This window comes from Macaca thibetana, chromosome 2, assembly GCF_024542745.1.
Source record: "Macaca thibetana thibetana isolate TM-01 chromosome 2, ASM2454274v1, whole genome shotgun sequence".
Lineage (NCBI taxonomy): Eukaryota > Metazoa > Chordata > Mammalia > Primates > Cercopithecidae > Macaca > Macaca thibetana.
In genome coordinates, this window is record NC_065579.1 from 101,540,437 (window position 1) to 101,558,298 (window position 17,862).

The 17,862-nt window shown below is 46.1% G+C and overlaps 1 protein-coding gene across 4 annotated transcripts in view; it reads left to right on the forward strand.

The window, feature by feature from the left end:
- The window catches only part of KLHL18 (kelch like family member 18), a 60,795-nt gene that overhangs the window by 30,406 nt on the left and 12,527 nt on the right, over positions 1-17,862 (forward strand). For 3 of the 4 annotated variants that reach the window (XM_050780840.1, XM_050780842.1, XM_050780843.1), the window contains 4 exons: positions 2,464-2,594; positions 5,933-6,073; positions 13,592-13,790; positions 16,784-16,944. In XM_050780840.1, coding sequence (XP_050636797.1) covers positions 2,464-2,594; positions 5,933-6,073; positions 13,592-13,790; positions 16,784-16,944 — 632 coding nt within the window. Of the gene's footprint in view, positions 1-1,061; positions 1,141-2,463; positions 2,595-5,932; positions 6,074-13,591; positions 13,791-16,783; positions 16,945-17,862 lie in introns of those variants that run through there. The other variant, XM_050780844.1, reaches the window with a different exon arrangement.

Below are 17,862 nucleotides of genomic sequence, written 5' to 3' on the forward strand. Positions count from 1 at the left end.
TCTTGCCCAGGCTGGAGTACAATGGTGTCATCTCGGCTCACTGCAACCTCCACCTCCCACGTTCAAGCGATTCTCCTGCCTCAGCACCTCAAGTACCTGGTACTATAGGCGCCTGCCACCACACCAGGCTAATTTTTTGCATTTTTAGTAGAGATGGGGTTTCACCATGTTTGCCAAGCTGGTCTTGAACTCCTGACCTCAGGTGATCCACCTGCCTCGGGCTCACAAAGTGCTGAGATTACAGGTGTGAGCCACCACGCCCAGCCTAGAAGACGCTTTCTACCAGAACAAGTGAATAAATAAGAAAGAGGACTAAGTGGGGTTCAGGAAATGGGGATGTCAATATAGGTGAGGGAAACAGAATTCCCAGGAAGAGTTCCAGTAGATAATGTCTCAAGAAACAGACAACTTAAACAACTGATAGAGTACTTATGCTCCAGGGAAAAGAAAAATTATACAAAAAGGAAATATACTCACAGTATACAGCATGGCTTGGCTACAAATAACATTTACATAGACTTAATGCAACTCTTCATATTAATTTAACCAAAATTTGACCTAATTATATTGGAAAGATAAGGAGAGTGTATGGGGTAGTACATGAAGAAAGGTATCAGGACAAATTCTTAATCTTCCATAATAGGAATTAGATTAGTAATATAATAGTTATCTTTTGCCGCGTAACAAAGTACCCCAAAATTTGTGACTTTTTTGTTTTTGAGACTCCAGCCCAGGCAGGAGTGCAGTGGCACGATCTTGGCTCACTGCAGCTTCTGCCTCCCAGGTTCAAGCGACTCTCCTGTGTCAGTGACCCAAGTAACTGGGATTACAGGCATGCACCACCATGCCCAGCTAATTTTTGTATTTATTGTAGAGACAGGGTTTCACCATGTTGCCCAAGCTGCTCTCAAACTCCGATCTACCCTCAAGTGATCCATCTTCCTTGGCCTCCCAAAGTGCTGGGATTACAGGCATGACCACCCTGCGCCCGGCCCAAAATTTAGTGACTTAAAACAAGTATTTATTATCTTACAGTTTCTGCGGGCCAGGAGTTCAGAAGCAGCTTAGACATTTCTCACAAAGTTGCTGTCATCTGAAGGCTTGACTGGAGCTGGAGGATGTTCTTCCAAGCTCACTCAGGTAGCCATAGAAGGCTTTAGTCCTCTTCATATGGGCCTCTCTTAAGGATATGTTATTTAGCTTCTCTTAGAGCAAGTGATCCAGAAGAACAGGGTAAGAAGAAGTTCAGTGCCTTTTATGACCTAGCTTTGAATGTGACATACCATCATCACTTCTGCTATATTCTGTTGGTCACGTAGACCAACCCTGACATGTTGTGGGAGGGGACCACACAAGGGTATGAATACCAAGAGTCAGCGTTTACTGGGAGCTATTTAGAGGTTGGGTACCACAGGGAATAACTCAAAGTGAAAAATCAACAAGTAATATATAAGCATATTATTTAGAAAGATGGAGAAAAGTCCTAGAAGCAAGAGGTTGCCCCTGTGAGTGGGAATCAGGGGCAAGGAATCAAGAAAACAGAGACTGCTAGTTGTTGTTTTTTTCTTTTGTAATAAACCTCATAGAACAACTTCAAGAAATTTGAGTAGAGGCTGGTGCAGTGGCTCACGCCTGTTTATCCAAGGATTCGATCTTCCAACTTCGAATCCTTGGATAAACATGACACAAAGAGAAGAGCATCAGATAGTGAGATTCTCTGGCATTTCACTGATGTGGAACCTGATGAAAAGGAAAAAGGGACTGTTTTGTTCTTCCTGGAGAATAGAAAGTTCTTAAGTGAAAATATTTATATAGCTTGGAGCTATAAATGGCTTATTGAAGGGAAGAGCCTTTTGACAGATAGTTGGAAAACACTTTATAGAATTCCTCAGGCTAAGGGTGCGTCAGTGAGGATTTGACACTTATTGGAGGAAGAGTTGGCCTCTGTCCCTGCTAACCACACAGAGCAGCAGCCAGTCCACAACACCAGTGTATCTTCTCATGCCCCCACCGCCCCCCGGCCCCATCACTACATATTTACTCTTCTTGAGGAGCATACTGTTAGGAGCACCAGCATTCTTGGACTGTTTGTCTAGTCCATCTGCCTGGGGTTGGGATAAAGTGTTACAGGAATCAGGTATTTGAGTTGGTGGAGTAGCTGAAAGAGGTGCATTGGAGACTACCATATAAGTAAAAATGATTACATGAAACATTCAGGCTTAAATTTTTTAGCTATTTTAACACTTCATTAAAATGTGTTGTTTACATTCTTCTACTGTAACCGAGTATATTGCATTTAAAATACTTCAGGCATCATGCTAAGCCTTGGCCTCCATGCCCTGGGATGCCCTCAACACCGTTGCAATGGGCAGTGGGGTACGCTGCGGAGGGGGGTGGGTTCGTTGTTTTTTTTTTTTTTTTGCGTTCCTCAATATCTGTCTTTGTATTTTACTTTGCCCACAGATTGGGGACCACAAATTCAGTGCTCACCGGATCGTCTTAGCAGCCTCAATCCCATATTTCCATGCTATGTTTACAAATGACATGATGGAGTGCAAGCAGGATGAGATTGTAATGCAAGGAATGGACCCAAGGTACTGAATCCCACCATTAGATTTCGCAGGCTACTTTCCAGGTGCAGTTTCAGCCTGTGCACGGTTCCGTTGAGCATCTGCAGCAGGACACAGTGTCTAATAGCCTAGCTCCAGACAAATAGTAAGTGATTAATAAGCAGATTAGAACCTCAGCCAGTGGTCTGAGATAGGGTTAAAATGATGGGAGTTTTGATGCTGTTTTTACCCTACTATAAGAGAAATACATTTAATGGGGCTGGGTTTAAGAGTGGTAATATATTATTCTCTGCACTTTTCTGGGCCAGTCATTTTAGCTGACAAAATAGTTCTTTAAATAAGTGTCTCCATTCACATCCCTTCTTATCAGCCTAGAACAGTGTTGTCCACTGGAGGTTTCTGCAGTGATGCGAATATTCTTTCTATTTGTACTGCCCAAAATGGTAGCCACTAGCCACAGATGGCTGTTGAGCACTTGAAATATGACTAGTGGGACTGAAAATTTGAATTTTAAATTTTGCTTAATTTTAATCAATTTAATTTTAAAGTTAAATAGTCACATGTGGCTGATGGCTACTATATTGGACAACACAGGTCTAGAAGGTGGCAGATTTTATGGTTATTTCATGGTTCAGAAAATTGAAGCTCAAGGAGATCAAGCCCAAGGTTATCCCTTTAGCTGGAAGTCAGTTATTGCCCAACCTCTTAATCTGACAGTGGTGACAACTAGGGAGAAAAGAGCTAGTAGACTGTGTGTTACCCTCTGGATGATCGAAGGTGATCTGCCCTGATACCGGAAGAGGATTTATATACCTATGGCAAAGTAGAAATCTCAGGTCAGGTCAGGCCAGGCAAGGTGACTCACGCCTGAAATCCCAACAATTTGGGAGGTCAAGGTGGGAGGATTACTTGAGGCCAGGAGTTCAAGACCAGCTTAGACAACATAGACCACATCTGTATAAAAAAATTTTTTTTAATTGGCCGGGCGCGGTGGTGCACACCTGTAGTCTCAGCTACTTAGAAAGCTGAGGTGGGAGGTGAGCCGAGGAGGTCAAGGCTGCAGCGAGCTGTGATCACACCACTACACTCCAGCCTGGTCAACAGAGTGAGACCTTGACTTTTTTTTTTTTTTTTTTTTTTTTTGTTGAGACGGAGTCTCGCTCTGTCACCCAGGCTGGAGTACAGTGGCCGGATCTCAGCTCACTGCAAGCTCTGTCTCCCAGGTTTATGCCATTCTCCTGCCTCAGCCTCCCGAGTAGCTGGGACTACAGGCGCCCGCCACCTCGCCCGGCTAGTTTTTTTTGTATTTTTAGTAGAGACGGGGTTTCACCGTGTTAGCCAGGATGGTCTCGATCTCCTGACCTCGTAATCCGCCCGTCTCGGCCTCCCAAAGTGCTGGGATTACAGGCTTGAGCCACCGCGCCCGGCCGAGACCTTGACTCTTAAAAAAGAAAGAAAGAAATCTAGACCGGGCGCGGTGGCTCAAGCCTGTAATCCCAGCACTCTGGGAGGCCGAGACAGGTGGATCACGAGGTCAGCAGATCGAGACCATCCTGGCTAACACGGTGAAATCCCGTCTCTACTAAAAAAAAATACAAAAAACTAGCCGGGCGAGGTGGTGGGTGCCTGTAGTCCCAGCTACTTGGGAGGCTGAGGCAGGAGAATGGCGTAAACCTGGGAGGCGGAGCTTGCAGTGAGCTGAGATCCGGCCATTGCACTCCAGCCTGGGCAATACAGCGAGACTCCGTCTCAAAAAAAAAAAAGAAAAGAAAAAAGAAATCTTAGGCCAGTTACTTATGAGGAAAGACATAGAAGTAAGGTGTCCAAGGGCAGTTGTGCCCTCCTCTTCTCTGAAGTGTGTGTCTGAAGGAGGCATGCTCATCCCATGAATAGTCCAGGGGCTTCATTTAACAGAGATTGCCTGAACATCCATGATGAGCATAGCTCTATCATGTATCTGAGGTATAACAGTGAGAAAACAGCACCTCTTCTCATTCTGCCAACTTTCGTTTTTTTATTTTTATTTTTTTGCAGCGGGGGATGGAGTCAGACTCTTGGCACCCAGGCTGGAGTGCAGTGGTGCGGTCTGGGCTCACTGCAACCTCCACTTCCCAGGTTCAAGCGATTCTACTGCCTCAGCCTCCCACGAGTAGCTGGGATTACAGGCACCCGCCTTTTTTTTTTTTTTTTTTTTTTTTTGAGATGGAGTCTCACTCTGTTGCCCAGGCTAGAATGCAATGACATGATCTCCGTTCACTGCAACAACCTCCACCTCCTGGGTTCAAGCAATTCTCCTCCCTCAGTCTCTCAAGTAGCTGGGACTACAGGTGCATGCCACCTCACCCGGCTAATTTTTGTATTTTTAGTAGACACAGGGTTTTGCCATGTTGGCTAGATTGGTCTCGAACTCCTGACCTCAGGTGATCCGCCTCCCTCAGCCTCCCAAAGTGCTGGAATTACAGGCGTGAGCCACCGCGCCCTGCCTCTACCAGCTTTCTAGTAGTGATTTGGCAGTCACCAAATACATGCATGGTATGGCTAAGAGTGAAAGTGATATGAGAAAAGTAAAGCAGAGTAAAGGCTAGTGAAGGATGGTGGAGTCTGTGCTATTTTGGGGTGATCAGGGAATGCCCCTGTCATGGGGTGGCATTTGAGCTGAGACATCTTAATTGAAGTGAGGGAGTGAGCCATCTGGGGGAAGAGTCCTCCAAACAGGGAGGAGTCATTGCAAAGGCCCTGAGGTAAGAATATGTTCAGAATGTTGGAATCAAGTGAGAAAAGGAGAAAGTGGAGGTGAGGAGGACAGACAGATGGAGAGGGACCAGAACACCTACAGCCCTGTAGATGGAATTTTGATTTCATTTTCAGTGTGAATTGAAAGCAGAAAAAATGTTAGAAATCTCATTCTAGAAATTTACCCCAAAGAAATAATTCAAAAATGTTCTAACAGCAATAAGATGGTAATAGCTATTATGCTTACCAATAAAGGAAATAAATGATAGCATATTTGCATGTTGAAATATTATATAGCAGCCACTAAAAACAATAAACATGAAGGTAGTGTAGCAACATGGGAAAGGGCTTGATACATGTTTTTTATTATATCCATATAATTCATGCATGTAGGCAATCAGGGACTAAATATGAATGTAGAAAAATAACCAGTGTTGACTTTTTCAATAGTGAAATTGTAGGTGATTGTGTTCTCTTTTTCACAAGTTTTAGGCTGTGGTGAAGTAGTTACTCCATTAGATTCTCAAAGGGCCTGGGCTAAGTATTGTCAGTTCAGTTAGGGCCTGAATCTCCTGTGGGCCAAGACTTGTCTCTGAAGAGCATCTCACAGCTTTCCCTCTTTCCTCTAGTGCCCTGGAGGCTCTGATCAACTTTGCTTACAATGGCAACCTTGCCATTGACCAGCAAAATGTCCAGTCATTGCTGATGGGGGCGAGCTTCCTGCAGCTGCAGAGCATCAAAGACGCCTGCTGCACATTCCTCCGAGAACGGTGAGGTGATGTGGTGGGCCTGGTGGAGAACATGACTATTTCATTTCTGGAATCTTGCGCCAGTTTGCTGAGTTCTTGGGACCATATATAGGTTTATGAAGGGGAGTGATCTGGAAAGGTTATTCTGCAGTGCTTACATTTCTTGAAATCAGTGTGTAGCAGTGCCCACTTCTTTTGAGATGAACTTTTTCAGAACATGATTCACATAGTCCAGCCTGCCCTTTCCCTTGGCTTGACATGTGCATCTTCTGTTCCTCCCTCTCCAATCTCACCAGCCACTAATTTAGCTGATTTCTCACCAAACTGATTTGTGCAATGCTCCCCAACTGTTCCATAGCCATCTCCATCTTTGTTTAGGTACTTTACCCTCTGAATTTCCTTTCTTTTCTTTTTCTTTTTTTTTTTTTTTTTTTTTTTTTTTTTGAGACAAGATCTTGCTCTGTCACCCAGGCTGGAGTGCAGTGGTGTGATCTCGCCTTACTGCCACCTCTGCCTCCCATGTTCAGCAGTCCTCCCACTTCAGCCTCCCAAGTAGCGGGAACTACAGGCACGTGCCACCACACCTGGCTAATTTTTGTAATTTTTTTGGTAGAGATGGGGTTCTGCCATGTTGCCCAGGCTGGTCTCAACTCCTGGGCTCAAGCAGTCTGCCCACCTTGGCCTCCCAAAGTGCTGGGATTACAGGCGTGAGCCACTGCTCCCGGCCCTCTTTGAATTTCTTTTTTTTTTTTTTTTTTTTTTTTTTTTTTGAGAAGGAGTCTCGCTCTGTCACCCAGGCTGGAGTGCTGTGGCCGGATCTCAGCTCACTGCAAGCTCCGCCTCCCGGGTTCACGCCATTCTCCTGCCTCAGCCTCCTGAGTAGCTGGGACTACAGGCACCCGCCACCTCACCCGGCTAGTTTTTTTGTATTTTTTAGTAGAGACAGGGTTTCACCGTGTTAGCCAGGATGGTCTCGATCTCCTGACCTCGTGATCCGCCCGTCTCGGCCTCCCAAAGTGCTGGGATTACAGGCTTGAGCCACCGCGCCCGGCCTCTTTGAATTTCTTGACCTTCTTTTTCATACTTCAGTTGTTTAAGAGCCTACCCAAATTTCACTTCCTGGAATTCTCTATCCTCCTTAGTCCACTGGGAACTATCATTGTATGCACTTTTATGGTTGGGACCATGGATTATACACCCCCCTATTTCCAGTGCTTGGCAGTGGGGCCCTGTGGATCTCCTATGACCTTCTGCCTAAGCAGTTAAGAAGCCTCTCCCTCCCCCTCAAGAGCCAGAGCTCTTAGTTATACGATAAAGGCCTTTTAACTAGCAGAGGCTTGGGGATGCAGGTTAGTGCTGGGCCACACACAGGCAGGAGGAACCCAAACAGCACCCCAGTGTCTGTGGTGCTTCGCACACCCAGCCTTCACCTGAGCCTACTCCGATCACTAGGTAGCTGGCCTGTCAGCATTCCTCCTGACTCAGATCTGCCCTCCCGGACCTCATCCCCTCATGGAGCTGACCTCCCCTCCCCCATTCTCACTCCACCTATCCAGTTCACTTAGCAGCTTGTGGACCACACCCGCTGTGTGTTCATATCCTGCCCACAGGGTGCTCATGGTCATCACACTGAGTACTGCTGTGTGTGCAGCTAGTCAAATAATCATGGTAATGATGCCTAAGATTTAGTGGGGGGCTCATCTGCTGAACACTGGGTAAAGGATTTCATCTTGAGGTAAGTGGTGCTGTTCGCAGTTTTATAAAGACCTTGTAGTAAGAGTAAAGCTGCAGAACCAAGCTTGTCCCTGCTCTGGGATGCCTTCTGGGGCAGGCCAGAGGGTGCATATGGAGATGTGAGGGGCATACACTATCTTCTGCTCATTTGTGAGCTTCTTAAGACCCAGACTGGACTTCGTTCACCTCTTTTTCCCACAGAACTTGGAAAGTGACTTTCTTTTTTCTTTTTCTTTTCTTTCTTTCTTTTTTTTTTTCTTTCTTTCTGTAAGATAGAGCTCCAGGCTTGGAGGCCTTGGGCTTCACCACTGCTGAAATGGCTTTCTGTGGCTAAGTAGGATTAATCCTGGAAAGGATTGTTGGCAATCCTCGAATCTTCACCAAGGGACAACAGCTCCACCTAGGGGGCTTTTGAGAGAGTCACTGTCAACACTGGATCCAGGCTGTGTTGTAAAATACTGTCATCTAAAAGTTGCTTAGAAAAGTGATTTTTAGGCCAGATGAGGTAGTTCATGCTGTAATCCCAGCATCTTGGGAGGCCAAGACAGGAGGATTGCTTGAGGTTAGGATTTCCAGACCAGCCTTTATGCCAGAGCAAGATCCTGTCTCTACAAAAAAAAAAAAAAAAAAAAAATTTTATTAGTCAAGTGCAGTGGTTCACAGCTACTGGAGAGGCTAAGGTGGGAGAGTCGCTTGAGCCAGGAGCTCAAGGCTGCAGTGAGTTATAATCATCTTACTCCAGCTTGGGCGACTGAGCAAGACTCTGTCTCTAAAAACTAAAAGGAAAAAAGAAAAGTCATTTTAGGCCAGTGCAGGTTTGCACGCACCAGTAACATTTTAGGAATAAGTACTTACACATAAACCTGATGTTTTGAGTCTATCCTTGACATTTGTTCATTCAGCCCTTCAAGACGCCTTCTGAGACCTAAATCTATAACTCATTCCTATTTCCTGCCACAGACTCCAGAGCCATGGCCTGCTTTCTGTTTTCTCTCCAGTAGTTCCTATTATTGTCTCTGTTTCTTGGAATGATTCTCCCTGAGCCTGGCTACAGAATGTGGTGGTGTCTCCCAGCTCCCCACTTCCTCTGTGCCCTTGAGGGTGCATCATTTTAAGATTTGATTGCCAGCGACTTGAGGAAAACCATTCTGAGCACCAGTGGAAAAGATATGTGACAGCACAGAGAAGCTGCATTGCCATCAGAGTTCTTAAAGCCACAGTTCCTGAGGCTGCTCAGTCTATTACATCTTCAACCTGCTGCCTTTTTTTTCCCCTGAAGCTGGGGTTGACTTTTTCTGGTGGCCCTCTTTCCGGCCTTCAAACGTATGGGCCTCCTTGCTTTTAGGCAAGCACTACTGGAGCTGTGTATCTTCTTTCTTTCTTTCTTTCTTTCTTTCTTTCTTTCTTTCTTTCTTTCTTTCTTTCTTTCTTTCTTTCTTTCTTTCTTTGTTTCTTTCTTTCTTTCTTTCTTTTTCTTTCTTTTTCTTTCTTTCTTTTTTCTTTCTTTCTTTCTTTCTTTCTTTCTTTCTTTCTTTCTTTCTTTCTTTTTTCTTTCTTTCCTTTCTTTCTTTCCTTTCTTTCTTTTTTTTTTTTTTTTTTTTTTTTTGATGGAGTCTCACTGTGTCGCCCAGGAGTACAGTTGCGCTATCTTGGCTCACTGCAACCTCTGCCTCCCAGGCTCAAGCATTCACCTGCCTCAGCCTTCGGAGTAGCAGGATTACAGGTGTCTGCCACCACACCCAGCTAACTTTTGTATTTTTATTTTTTTTTATTTATTTTTGAGACAGAGTCTTGCTCTCTTGCCCAGGCGGGAATGCAATGGCATGATCTCAGCTCACTGCAACCACCACCTTCCAAGTTCAAGCGATCCTCCTGCCTCAGCCTCCTGAGCAGTTGGGACTACAGGCACACACCACCACGCCCAGCTAATTTTTTATTTTTAGTAGAGATGGAGTTTCACCATGTTGGCTAGGCTGGTCTCGAACTCCTGACCTCAAGTGAGCTGCCCACCTCGGCCTCCCAAAGTGCTGGGATTACAGGCGTGAGTCACTGCGCCCGGCCTTGGAGCTGTGTATTTTCTGAAATTCCCTCAGAGGTAGATTGGGACATCAAATATGTCAATGAACCATGTCAGTAACCTATTTAATTCAAGTCACTGCTTCCTGCCTCTGATAAAGCATTATGTCTTATGCTGTCTTCTTGCTTCCAAAGTCAAGCTGTGTCAGCAAGGAAGAAGGTTGTGATGTGGCTAATGAAAGATGTGGGTCTCCGTCAACCCTGAAGGTTTATTTTCCCTCATATCTCCCTCCTCCTCTTGAATGGGCCCCTTTCCTGTGTGACAGCTCTGAGGCAAGAGAATTGCTTGAACCTGGGAGGCGGAGGTTGCAGTGATCCGAGATCGTGCCATTGCACTCCAGCCTGGGCAATAAGAGTGAAACTCTGTCTCAAAAAAAAGAAAAAAAAAAAGGAAGATGTGTTTTGGCCAGGCGTGGTGGCTTACGCTTGTTCTCCTGGCACTTTGAGAGGCCGAGGTGGGCAGATCACCTGAGGTCAGTAGTTGGAGACCAGCCTGGCCAACATGGTGAAATGCCATCTCTACTAAAAATACAAAATGAGCCAGCCGTGGTGGCACATGCCTGTAATCCCAGCTACTTGGGAGGCTGAGGCAGGAGAATCACTTGAACCCAGGAGGCAGAGGTTGCAGTGAGCTGAGATCATGCCACTGCACTCTAGCCTGGGCAACACAGGGAGACTCCATCTCAAAAAAAAAGAAAAGGAAAAAAAAAGGTGTATTTTGTGCTCAGTATTATGCCAAGCCAATCAGAGACACCCAAAAATAAGGTATGAGAATCCTAACCTGAGAAGGAGAGTTTGGAAATGAATGCCAGTGGCTACGTTGATCATTGGCTCCCACATCCTTGTACTTGATCCAGCTTCTGCTCCATGGCATTTTGAATCCTCCTCTCAGGTTGATGTCATAGTGATAGGAAATAGTGAAGCACATGCTGTAGAGGCCCAGGGAAGGTTTGTCTGCCTTATATTTGTAAAGTGCTTTAACAAATCTTATTCAATCACTGTAAGTGCTTTAGGAGAAAGGCATTTGACAGATGACAGAGCTGACATTCTGACCTTCAGCACTGTATTCCTCAGTGGCCATGAACTTTGCCTACATGTTGTTCTCTGCTTATGTTTCTTTGCTCTTCTAAATTCACATCAGTTTCCAAAGCAATAGACAGAGCAAGCTCAGGCTGGAATGAAATAACTATGTAGAATTTTTGACTAGTCATAAAGCCAGGCTCCAAGGTACCTTGCCTATTCAGTCCTTGATGGGTCAACTGCTAGGGGACAATAGTGAATATTGCTAAATCAATATAACTCTGTGCCTAAAACCTTAAATCAACATCGGGGAAAATACATAAACCTTTCTAATGAAGAAAAGCAAGCCTGTCCAATTTTTAATCTGATCAATGCCATCTCTACAGAGAATTAGTCATGAAGCCAAAAGAAGAATCCCCCAGGGTCTGTTGCTGTCACCAAGATTTTAGAATCGCACTGGGCTCGTTTGGAATTTTCTTAGATGCAACAGTAGTAAGAAAAACAAGCCGGGCACAGTGGCTCACGCCTGTAATCCCAGCACTTCGGGAGGCCAAGGCAAGAGGATTGCTCAAGCCTAGGAATTTGAGACGAGTTTGGGCAACATAGGGAGACGCTGTCTCTACCAAAAAACATTTTTTGTTAATTAGCCAGGTGTGGTCTCAGCTACTTGGCAGGTTGAGGTAGGAGGATCACTTCAGCTCTAGAGGTCAAGGCTATCCATGAGCCGTGATTGCACCACTATGCTCCAGCCTAGGTGACAGAATAAGACCTTGTCTCAAAAAACAAAAGCAACCATAATAAAAAATTAAGGCAGCCACTAACTTCGTACCAGGTACCATGCATCATGGCTCAACCCTAAGAGGTAGGTAGCTGTTGTCATCATCTTTCAGGTGACACTTGGAAGAACATACTGGCACTTGGAAGAACATAACCCACCCAAATTGCCCCATGAGCATCAGGGCCAGGATTTATCCTGGATTTCTCTAGCCCTGATGAGTGTAAGTCTGCCAGGTTACTGTGGGAATATGCACAAGAGGCCTGATTTCAATCTCAGCACCTCCACTTGCTTGTCTCGAGGGACTGTGAGCACCATTTTTGGTTTCCCTGAGCCTGTTTTCCATCTATGAGTACATTACTACTTTGCAGGTTAAGAAGATTCTGGAGAATGTGTATAAAAGGCCTAGCAAAATATTTGACTCACTGATGGTAAATAAATGATAGTGCTACTATTGTTTCTGGTTGTCTGAACAATTAAGCCCGTGGAGTCTCTATATCAAACAAGAAAAAATCTGGCCGGGCGCGGTGGCTCAAGCCTGTAATCCCAGCACTTTGGGAGGCCGAGACGGGTGGATCACAAGGTCAGGAGATTGAGACCATCCTGGCTAACATGGTGAAACCCCGTCTCTACTAAAAAAATACAAAAAACTAGCCGGGCGAGGTGGTGGACGCCTGTAGTCCCAGCTACTCGGGAGGCTGAGGCAGGAGAATGGCGTGAACCCGGGAGGTGGAGCTTGCAGTGAGCTGAGATCCGGCCACTGCACTCCAGCTTGGGTGACAGAGTGAGACTCCGTCTCAAAAAAAAAAAAAAAAAAAAAAAAAAAAAAATCCCAGCACTTTGGGAGGCTGAGGCAGGTGGATTGCTGGAGTTCGGGAGTTCAAGTCCTGCCTGGGCAACATGGTGAATCCCTGTCTCTACCACAAAAAGTACAAAAATTAGCCAGGCATGGTGGTGCCTGTAGTCCCAGCTACTTGTGGGGCTGAGGCAGAAGGATCACTTGAGCCCAGGAGGTCAAGGCTGATGTTAGCCATGTTTGTGCTACTACACTCCAGCCTGGGGGACAAAGTGAGACCCTGTCTCAAAAAATAAAAAAAAAAAGAAAAAGTATAAGGGTTCCCATATTAAAGAAGCCATCTCTCCATGTTTTTTGTTTTTTTGTTTGTTTATTTGTTTTTTGTTTTTTTGAGACAGAGTCTCGCTCTGTCACCCAGGCTGGAGTGCAGTGGCGCGATCTCGGCTCACTGCAAGCTCCGCCTCCTGGGTTCACACCATTCTCCTACCTCAGTCTCCCGAGTAGCTGGGACTACAGGCGCCCGCCACCACGCCCGGCTAATTTTTTGTATTTTTACAAAGTAAAATACAGTAAACCCTGTAAAGACGGGGTTTCACCGTGTTAGCCAGGATGGTCTCGATCTCCTGATCTCACGATCTGCCCACTTCAGCCTCCAAAAGTGCCGGGATTACAGGTGTGAGCCACCGTGCCCGGCCCTGTCTTTGTTTTTTAAACTCTAATTCTGTGACTTCAGTGCCTTCCTTGTGACCAAAGTTGAGATAGTGCCCTGGACACTCAACCAGGAATTTCAGTGGTGGAACATCTCAAGCAGATTTTCAGTGCATGCGCTCCTATGACGGTTACTTCTCGCCTTCTGACACTTACTTTACAGAACTACCCAGAGAGCTCATTCCACCTGACGCACAGAGCACCAGGCCCAAAAGGCAGGGACCTTTGAGGATAATCTTTCTTCTTAATTTTATACCTTTAGAAGTTGAGTCCCAGAGAAGTACAGCTTGTGTCACACAGAGAGTTTCCAACAAAGCTGAGGTTAAGAATTTGTTTTCATTCTGTGGCTCTACCCAGAACCAGCCTGAGAATGATCAAAGATAACATCCTTTCTTCCTCTAATTTTTTTTTTCTTTTCTTATGCCAAAAGGCTTCACCCAAAAAACTGCCTGGGTGTGCGCCAGTTTGCTGAGACAATGATGTGTGCTGTGCTGTACGACGCTGCCAACAGCTTCATCCACCAGCACTTTGTGGAGGTGTCCATGTCAGAAGAGTTCCTGGCCCTGCCCTTGGAAGACGTGCTTGAGCTGGTGTCTCGGGATGAGCTAAATGTCAAATCTGAGGAGCAGGTATGTGAGCACAGTAGCAGTCTGTGCAGGTGACATGAGGTGCTGCTCTTTATAATCATTGTTTCATATATTTATTTTTTTTTTACAAAATTAAGATCATGACATGTATGTGGCTGTTGTATATTATGGAGCTTGTTTTACTGTATCATGCATTTTTCATGAAAACTCTCTATGTGTTTTATTTATTTTTTTGAGACAGTATCTTGCACTGTCACCTAGGCTGGAGTGCAGTAGCAAGATCATGGCTCACTGCAGCCTCATCCTCCCACTTCAGCCTCCCGAGTAGTGGGAACTACAGGCACATACCACCACACCCAGCTAATTTTTGTATTTTTTGTAGAGACTGGATTTCACCAAGTTGCCCAGGCTGGTCTTGAACTACTGTCCTTAAGTGATCCTCCCGCCTCAGTCTCCCAAAGTGCTGGGATTATAGGCGTGAGCCACTGCACCTGGCCTCTATACATTTTAGTGTCTAAATAGCATTGTTGATTTTTATCAACCTACTCACCTTATTCTTGCATGTTTGGGTTATTTCCAATGTTTACTATTAGAAGTAATCCTGCTGTGAACCAGAAACAGCAAGTATAGATAATTTTTTTGTTGTTTTTTTGAGACAGTCTCATTCTGTCACCCAAGCTGGAGCGCAGTGGCGCGATCTTGGCTCACTGCAACCTCCATCTCCCGGGTTCAAGCAATTCTCCTGCATCAACCTCCTGAGTAGGTGGGATTACAGGCACGCACCACCATGCCAGGCTAATTTTTATACTTTTAGTAAAGACGGGTTTTCACCATGTTGGCCAGGCTGGTCTCGAATTCCTGACCTCAAGTGACCCGCCCACCCTGGCCTCCCAAAATGCTGGGTTTACAGGCGTGAGCCACTGTGCCTGGCCAAGTGTAGATAACTTTTTGAGAGAATCTTGTTCTAAGGAAGAGCAGAACATTGGGGCGGCTGTGGGAGGGGTCTGTGAAATCAAGAGGGATTGTTTGTTTGTTTGTTTGTTTTTGAGAAAGAGTCTTGCTCCGATGCCCAGGCAGGCTATAGTGCAGTGGCAACAATCTCAGCTCACTGCAACCTCTCTGCCTCCCAGGTTCAAGCGATTCTCCTGCCTCAGCCTCCCAAGTAGCTGGGATTACAGGTGCCCACTACCACGCCTGGCTAATTTTTATATTTTTAGTTGAGATAGAGTTTCGCCATGTTGGCCAGGCTGGTCTTGAACTCTGGCCTCACATGATCCTGTCACCTTGGCCTCCCAAAGTGCTGGGATTATAGGCATTAGCCATCATGCCAGGCCTTTTTTTTTTTTTTTTTTTTTTTTTTTGAGACAGAGTCTTACTCTGCCACCCAGGCTGGAATGCAATGGCACAATGGCACAATCTCAGCTCACTGCAGCCTCCGCCTCCCAGGTTCAAGCATTTCTCCTGCCTCAGCTTCCTGAGTAGCTGGGATTACAGGTACACGCCATCATGCCTGGCTAATTTTTGTATTTTTAGTAGAAACAGGGTTTCACTATGTTGGCTGGGCTGTTCTCGAACTCCTGACCTCAGATGATCCGCCTGCCTTGGCCTCCGAAAGTGCTGGGATTACAGGTGTGAGCCACTGCGCCAGGCCCGGCAAAATTACAGCATATTTGACTGCTGGTGGGAATTTTCCAGAAGAGAGGGAAGAATTGATAATGTTGGAGAAATGGGAGAGCACTTGTTGGAATGATGTTCTGGAATAAGTGAGAACAGACAGTCTAGGGCGTAAGGGTGTGCATCTTTGATAGGAGCACAAGCCATCCATATCCACAATAGCAGGAGGGAGAGCTGGGGCACACACCCAGGGACAGGGAACAGGTAGATTCTTACTGACATTCTCTTCTGATTTTCTGTTTTCTCACCTGAGAGTGAGGATGAGGGACAAATGTTAGAAATTTAAGGAGGGCCAGGAGCAGTGGCTCACGCCTGTAATCCCAGCACTTTGGGAGGCCAAGGTGGGCAGATTTGTTGAGCTCAGGAGTTTAAAACCAGCCTGGGAAACATGGTGAAACCCCATTTCTACTAAAAGCACAAAAGTTAGCCAGGCATGGTCCAGCTTAAACTCCTGGCTTGTAATCCCAGCTACTTGGTCTGAGGTGGGAGGATTGCTTGAGCTGGGACGCAGAGGTTGTGGTGAGCTGAAATTGCGCCACTGTACTCCAGCCTGGGTGGTGGGGCGAGACCCTGTCTCCAAAATAAAAAAAAGAAAGAAATTTGAGGAGGGATTAAAAGGTATGATTTATTTTCCTCTTTCCTCTAGGAAAGGGGGATGCTAGGGAGGTGAAACGGGCTTGATAGGAGCCTGAGAGAAAAGTGGACCCTGGGCTTAGCAGCGTAGACACTGATTTCGAGGAAAAAGCCTCATTCCAAGAACTAGGTGTCCTGTCCCTAGCTCTTACACTGATTAATATGATGGGGCTGGGGGGCGGGGCAGCTCACATTTATTTGAGTGATAAATTTTGTAAGGGCTATAGGGCTTTAGAAGGCGATATCCTTGTGGTTGGAGCCATTAAGAAAGGCTCCTTGGAGAACATCGATCTAGAGCCAGGCCTTAAAATAGGCAAATGGGTTTAGATGAAGAGGAGATGAGAGGGCATTTTAGGTGAGGGAGGACAGTGCGAACAGGAGAACCAGCCCAGCCTCGATAGAGTACAGAGAGGGTGATGGAGGGAGTTTAGAGGGAGCAGGGGTGCAGGGGCAGCGGGAAGGGAAACAGGAATTTTTTTTGACAGAAAGGAATAAGATGCCATTGATGATTTTTCACTATGCAATCATAATCATAATGAAATTCAGGAAGCTGTTCTAGTAGCCTAGGAAGTAGAGAGAAATCAGGGATTTCAGAGACAAGTAGGAGAAAAGATTGATGGGCCCAAGGGACTGCTTCAGTATAGGAAGTGGAGGCATTCAGATTGCAGGCCTGGGGTGTGGCCCCTGGGTGGGAGGATTTGCTGCCAGAGCATCCACTCTCATGACAGGTCTTTGAAGCTGCATTGGCCTGGGTCAGATACGACCGGGAGCAGAGGGGTCCCTACCTGCCTGAGCTGCTGTCCAATATCCGCTTGCCCCTCTGCCGGCCCCAGTTCCTTTCAGACAGAGTACAGCAGGATGACCTGGTGCGTTGCTGCCACAAATGCAGGTGAGTGAGGGTGGACCTGCACAGGACACTGCTAAAGGTCTAAGCAGGGAAGAGGAGTTGGCCACCTGTTCCAGTTCTGGAAAGAAAGCATTTAGAGTGGTCAGTCTAATTCATGGCACACAGATTGGTCAGCCGTCTGTCTAGAAGCTGGAAGAGTAAGTGTGAAGAGGCCGAATCTTACTCCTTGGGCAGAGAGATGTGCCATGTGGGAGCATCAAAGCAGAAAGGGCTTTCTCCTGCTGAGTTATCTGAGGATTTTCCAGCATCTTTCCCCACTGAGCTATTTATGAATGTGCAAGTATCTTTACTGCCTTCCCTGACCCTATCCACACCAGCACCTCACTCATTGCTGCAAATGGGAATTCCTGGGGCTCCTTGCCCTCTTCAGTAAATATTAGTCAGTGCCATGGGCATGGGGGGCCTCTGGCAGGTGTAGGCTTTACATCTATGATGATGGGCAAGGGGTGGACATGTTTACCAACACATGAAACTTTTACCCAGAGTAAGTCAATGACAACATGGCACAGCAGAGCTACTCAAACAGTTCAGAAGATGGCAGCCCTATAGGATGACTGCTGTAAAAGTAGAAGAGCAGAGAAAAATGTTCATTCTCCTCCAGATTGCTTGTCAAATTCACAACCCTGAAATATTTTTTTCTCCTTTGCCGATAAAAACTTTACACATATTCAGCTTTCCTTCATTTCCCATGTCCTGGTTGGGATCAGCTGGTTCAGGAGGAAGTAAGTGCTTGTCCATGGCAGGTGGTGTGAAGGTGTGTGTCAGGACAGGGTGGAGTTGTGTCTGGAGGTGGCTATGGCCCAGTGACCAGCAGTCTCAAGGGTGCTGTTGAGGAGTTTGGACTTTATTCTGTCTGCAGTGGGTGGCCATTGAAGGGCCTTAGCTTGAACTCTAGTGTGG